Source organism: Lottia gigantea (genome assembly GCF_000327385.1).
Source record: "Lottia gigantea unplaced genomic scaffold LOTGIsca_174, whole genome shotgun sequence".
Lineage (NCBI taxonomy): Eukaryota > Metazoa > Mollusca > Gastropoda > Lottiidae > Lottia > Lottia gigantea.
In genome coordinates this window covers 28,251-34,575 of record NW_008708206.1, presented here as the reverse complement: position 1 = coordinate 34,575, position 6,325 = coordinate 28,251, and the positions used below count along the sequence as shown (strand labels likewise).

The 6,325-nt window shown below is 36.4% G+C and overlaps 3 protein-coding genes across 3 annotated transcripts; all 3 read right to left on the bottom strand.

The window, feature by feature from the left end:
* Positions 1 to 720: 720 nt before the first annotated feature.
* Positions 721 to 1,746, bottom strand: LOTGIDRAFT_84289 (hypothetical protein; the record flags this gene model as incomplete). The annotated part of the gene is made up of 1 exon (XM_009051908.1): positions 721 to 1,746. A coding segment is annotated over one exon (1,026 nt), but the record flags the coding sequence as incomplete, so codon positions are not given.
* A 383-nt stretch (positions 1,747 to 2,129) lies between these two features.
* Positions 2,130 to 3,575, bottom strand: LOTGIDRAFT_238835 (hypothetical protein; the record flags this gene model as incomplete). Its single annotated transcript, XM_009051910.1, has 3 exons — positions 2,993 to 3,575; positions 2,766 to 2,837; positions 2,130 to 2,404 (listed from the first exon to the last, which is right to left on the bottom strand). Exons 1-3 carry the CDS (start codon positions 3,225 to 3,227, stop codon positions 2,130 to 2,132), a joined length of 582 nt encoding a protein of 193 aa, XP_009050158.1. The 5' UTR covers positions 3,228 to 3,575.
* Positions 3,576 to 4,953: 1,378 nt separating this feature from the next.
* On the bottom strand, positions 4,954 to 5,838 carry LOTGIDRAFT_142077 (hypothetical protein; the record flags this gene model as incomplete). Its single annotated transcript, XM_009051909.1, has 2 exons — positions 4,954 to 5,123; positions 5,517 to 5,838. Coding segments are annotated over 2 exons (492 nt in total), but the record flags the coding sequence as incomplete, so codon positions are not given.
* Between the last annotated feature and the right edge of the window lie 487 nt (positions 5,839 to 6,325).

The window sequence follows — 6,325 nt, the reverse complement described above, 5'->3', positions numbered from 1 at the left end:
ACATTTAAATAGGATATCATGGATAGGAAAAATTAATTCATGTTATGTGCTATTATTTTGTGATTGATGGATGAATGATGTACTCTGGATGAATGTATCTGAGTGTCAAATTTTGCATGCAACTTTACATTGTGTTTAATCTGGCAATTTGTTCAGTATTTTCTTAATTTTTATCTTGTTTTGTTTAAAGTTCAATGTGCATTTTCTAAATTTGATTTGCACAAAAAAGTTGTTTCTGATAATTTTGTAAAAATTTTGGGTAAATTTGGACAATTATGTTTTGTTTTATGTTAATCGTTATATGCATAATTGTTATATTTTTCTAATATTTTGATAATAAACATAAGTTTATTCATTATGCATTATATTTTCACCATCTAAATTCAATAAGAAATATAAGGATACATAAAGTGCCAAGCTATACTCTACATTTCTACAGGAGCTCAGGCTTGGAAACATAGTACCTTAGGTCTTCCCCCAGCTTGTCAAAAGGACAAAAAGGCTTTAGAGATCCAGAGGGTAACTGATCAAATTCATTTTGATTCTATCATTCTATGGCAAATGATTTTTGAAAGACCCCGACAAGATTAAACCAGATTATCCTCTTCTCATTATATCTAAACTTATGTTTTAGCACTTTACATTTAAAATGTTTTATAAAAAAAAGATTCAATTAAGAATTTATTGTTTGTCCATAACTAGTTCATCTTCCTTCTTTTGGTGACGCACCAAAAGTTTAATGAGATCCGGTTGACTTGGATTCATTAAAACAGTATAAACTGTCATGTGGCTGAGAACATTTTCAACAGACATAACACTACCAAGTGCATCGAAATCAATATGACCACGTCCTATCTTGTCCAAAGCTTCTGTTGCCAATCTTGTTTTATTCATATCACCAAAAGGCTCTGGTAACCCATGGTCATAGTTCGTCTGTACATCATACCAATGTCCTTGGGTGGTGTTGATATACCAGTAATCTGCTAATTGAAGTCTGCTCTTGGTAACAACCACAGCTTCTTGATCTTTAATTCCAGCTACAGCAAAATATGCATCAGCTAATGTATCTGTGTCCGTCAACATCTCAACAGTTTCTTGAAAGGATTCAGCTTTCTCGAAGGTATCTCTTGTAAGGAATCCTATAGGTTTAGCTTTGTTGTCCAAAAGAGCTACCAGTAGTGTCAAGAGAAACTCCTCGTCGTTCTTACCATTGACAGTAATCGAAAACTTGTTTGGTTTTTGTCCAGAGAGGATTCCAACATAACCAACAAAAGTAGCTGCTGTATAAGCAGTTTGGCCTCCTCGTTGAAAATCAACCAATATGGTAATATCTCGTAGTTTCGACCCAAGGTAAGCATAATCAAAATTTCTGGAATGCCATATTCCACCTTTCTGATCCTCAAGAACAATACTTGTACATGTCATTTGTAATTCATATAGCAAATTAGACATGACCACTTCACCAAGGCTCATGTTCAGAGCTAGTGATATCCCTCGCATTTCATCTGCATACGGAGCTGGTATGTACTGATCCAACTCAGATGCCACAAAATCTATCAAAGCCAAACCATCTTCGAAAAAATCTTCCAAAAGATCATGCATGTCTTTAACTGCCTCTTTATATTTGGGAACAATATCATTCCATCTTTGTTCTGGTGGTAGATCGAGGTTTAATATATATCTTCCGGGTATGGTTGGGACATCACAAAACACGGGAGTCGAACACAGAGAAAGCACAGCGGCTAAAACACTGAGGAACATTTTCCCCGTCGATTGAATTCAGACCAATAATGTAGACTAACTTTATCACAAGATAAATGTCCACCGACACGTTTTGTGTTTTCTGATAAGTATAATCAATTCAATAGTGAAATAAACGGTCATTGATAATGAATTTGATAAAAATCAATTTCTAAGATTAAGCACGACTCGTGAAATGCGGTTAATTTGTTTACAATACTTTGAAAGTTACCATAAATATCGAATCGCTTGTATTGTTTTTTATTTGTAGAAGTATGACGAATGGTGGACACAATGGGGTTCATCTCGAAAACCAGTTTTAATTATCATGCTCTGAACACCACACATGACACTTGTTGCAGCGATTGATTCACCAGGCGCCAGAGAAGCTAAATCCTCGTGGATTTCAAAGCTTTTTCATATTGCTGCTGTTGAACCGACTTTCGGGGACGTCTTACGGATTTGTTTTCAACCAAGTCCAAATCTTCAGTAGAAGGTAGACTAGTCAAAGAGTTACTGACACTAAGTTTTTGCATCAGCGGTGAAAATGCTCTGGTACCTTTTGATTTAGCCTTTAAGAGAAGCTTTCCCGTACTAGGTATCATAGTTAAATCTTCAAATTCTTTGGAAACTCTTCTTCCTCTTCTTGCAGCATATTCTTGTCCTGAAGCATATCAAATATCAATTTAACCTTCTGTAATGCATTTTGTGACTGAAAAACCAAAAGATATCAGTGGCGTTTGATAGGGGTGGGGATGAGGCTGACTCATCTTTGAGATCCAGGGACATAGAAATGAAGGTGACAAATTGATGTGCTGTGGTTTCGAAAGCCAACTGTTTGAATACCCTCGAGTCCTCAGTTCTCATGTTATCAGTTTATTGTAGGACGTACAAAGCAGTCTGGTACTCTATGATATCGGCTAGCCAGATCATGCAATATCCTGAAATTACTTTGACCATCACCAAAATGGGATTCGCGAAGGCTAGAGTTGACAATAATAATCATGGAAGCGTTCACGATTTACCTTGAAGTTCTCTGGATGTAATACTGGATATTTTTCTTGTTCTCTGTCTTGTAAGACTTTCAGATCTTCTTACTAAAAATCGAACATAAAAAATTTACAGAAGTGTTGTTTCTTTGACTTTAACAACACAGGCGAATGTATAAGCGTGTCTTCAATCTCTTAACCTCTGGGTGAGAAAATGATCGACTTATGTGTGCCCAGAATGGAAAACTATATGTACAACCAACCTTCCAGTAAAGGACTTGTCATCTCGCGTCGGATTTGATCCAACTGCATATTAGATAATTGTCTTCTTAATAATTTTTCTTCTCTTTCCATATGTGTGGTCATCTTTTTCCTTGCCATTTCAATGCCTTCGGTTTTCTTTTGGAGTGAACTTCTCCTAGCAGAGTTCTTGACATGGCAAGCTTGATAACTCTTCACACTCTCTTTCAGATATTCTTCAATACTGCTTTTACTCATTTTGGATCACTAGTTGAAATTCAACCTTAGGAACAATTTGTGTGCTTCTGGTATTAGCATCAATATAATTATTGAGCAGCCGTCAATGTTCTTGTGGTATACCAGGAGGGTGTACGTCGTTCACAAATTCACAAATCGCAATTAACAAAGTGTGACAAATATGAGTGAACGGCTATCTTTGAACATCCAAATTTCACAGATTCAGTTTGATGCAGACTTTTTCTCTGTATTCCGCCCAAATGTCAGTTATCTCACAACAAGAAAAAAACTTTTCCATAGAAAATCAATAAGTTTCGGCTAGATTACATCCTTTTATTGTGTGTATTGAATCCTATTGCTGCAAAAAAGGCGCACAGTACCGAAGATGTTATCCCAAGAAGAGAAGCACGTAACGGCCACTGAAGCTAGACACAGAGTACAATTAATACTTAGTCCATATCACATATTTGATAATGGATTGGTTAATCTTAATACACGTTTCTCTAAATTATATTGATTCAAGTTGGATTCCCTGTGGTAAATAGAGATAGTAAGGCAGCTTGCTGTAGACATGGTAGCCCCTACGTCCGATTGGTGTTTTTCTTGTAGTCAAATTTGCCTGATCATTGACATCTTCGTTAATTGTGCAAAGTAGTTCAAGATTGACAATTGCTCCAATGTCCCAATACCATCCACTAAACGCAAGCATCAATTTAGATTTCGTATCTCCTGCCAAACGTTCATCTCTCATGCTCACCATACGTGTATTGTTTATGCCCTCACTGCACATGGTGGATTTCAAACAAGAGGTTGCTCGAATATTGCACAAACGTCACCTGAAGATTTTTGTCACTCTGATAAATATGTGTCGATCAACTAATTGTGATCATTATCAGAATGGACAAGTGGAAATCCACTTTGAATATAAAGTGGTCTGACACTATCTTATTTAATATAACATTTAATCAAACTGTCAATAATAGATCAAGAGAGAAGGTCTAAAAGGGTAATCCAGTACTTGTAATTGTCAAAAATTAGTTAATAACATTATATTAAATAAACTAACGTGATAGTGTTGAGTAAGAAATATGATAGGAAATATCAAGTCGTTTAACTGAAAGATCTTGTAAATGGCAGTTTTATTCTTGGTTGGTCAATTATTGTCAAGTTTAAAACTCACCAAGGGACCAATGGGGTCACACAATGTTCCGCTTGTTCCATATTAACTGGCTTCTCACACAGAGAAAGAGGAACGACCCGCACCTCCCTTCGGAACTATGCCCCATGAGGATACCTGAATTCCGTGAAAGTTGGCTATTGCATGCAAGATATGTCACGAAGTTTGTACTAGCTTGATAGCTTGTACTCAGACGCTAGTTTAAAATTCTAATGGGAAACAATTCTAGAGCAACGAGTTTCAGCTCTAAAACGGAGTGCCCAAGCGGTTCACGATCAACCGAAACACAGCCTTACGAATGCCTCAGGGCATAGTTACTCCTGTAACGGAAATACTTCAATGTATCAACAAATCCAGGGTCATTTATTGCATGTAGAGTTTAATTATAATATTTAATAAACATTAATTATAGATGAGTATATATTATAAGGAATGAAGGTGACAAGAATTCTGTGTAAAATTTTTCTTAATCCCGTTTCATTTTTTACCAACCATCAGCTCTGTGCTCCCTTCCTCAACACCCTTAATTGTCTTTGAAATTTTGACCTTAATTAATGAGTAAAGGCGTACTTAGGTAATTGGAGTTCTTCGTTTGCTAGAAGGTGGTCTGTTGGCATGACATTCACAAGGGCTATATCGAAACATCTTTATACAGTGCTCTCCGGCTAACGAAAACTCGGACGCAACAAGATGACCCTCCGGACCAATACTGATTGCAAAAACGGCGCCAATTTCATCCGCTGGTCGCATGACTTGTCGGATGAATTCACCGTCCATGGTATAAACATTAATGGTATGGTTTAGAGTGTCTGAAACGACTAATTGTCCAATATGATCGAAACATACATCACTTGGAGAAACGACCAGAGAATCATCAGGTGATGTGGGTTCGAATTTCCTTACTAGTTTACCAGTGTAGGAATATAACTGAATCATGCCTTGAACCGAGTCACATACATAGACTTGTTCATCTCCATCGATACACAATTTCACGAAGCAATACTTCTCTTTTCTCCTAATTAATGGGAATTCGTGAACCAATTTAAAATCGCGATCATAAATTTCTATGGTTTCACTTAACGTTGAAATGATAATGTTTTTGAAAGAGTCTGTTGCAACACTATAAGGTCGACGCTTTGTTGCGAATGATGATTTAAAGACTCCCTTTGGTGTAAAAATTTGGATGCGTTTATTTTTAGAATCTGCTACAACCAAATAGTTATTAGGAAGTTGTGAAACACCAGTTGGCTCATTGAATTCCCCATCTCTGCTTCCCTTCTTGCCGAACTTGTATCTGAAGACACCGAATTGGTTGATGACCTGAATCCTATGGTTGTTGGTGTCTGCAATAATGACATCACCTTCGTCTGTTGTTATCAAATCGCGTGGATAGCAGAAATCACCATCACCAGAACCTTTGATGCCAACAGTCAACAGTAATTTATCTGGTCTGAAACATATATCAGAGTCATTTTGACACAATGTCCTCACAATGTCAAGCTATTAGGAACTGCGTCTTATACGTTGACTTCAGTAGCCATTTTTCTTATATTACGGAAGCATGTTAATACATCGATTTGATTTGATTTGATTGTACGCTTGCGAATACAAAAAATCTGTAAACTGTAAGCCATTACAGTTTTTTTGATTGGCTGTATTCTCTAGCGTACAATCCAATCAAGTCTCTCCATTCCGTGATACAAGAATATAGCTAATGAAGACAAGGTATAAGTTCATAATAGATTGACATTAGGAAAATACAGTCTTCAAAGCAACGGAAAGTTTTTATTTATAACCAAAAGTCCTCTTTATTTGTAGGATTACAAGTTTTTCAGGAATTGAATTTATGTCGGACATTATAGAAAGATATGGAGTCGTTTGAAGATTTGTACATCCAGATATAACCGATAAGTTTGTTTAAAAAAGGGTACTTACTCTCGTT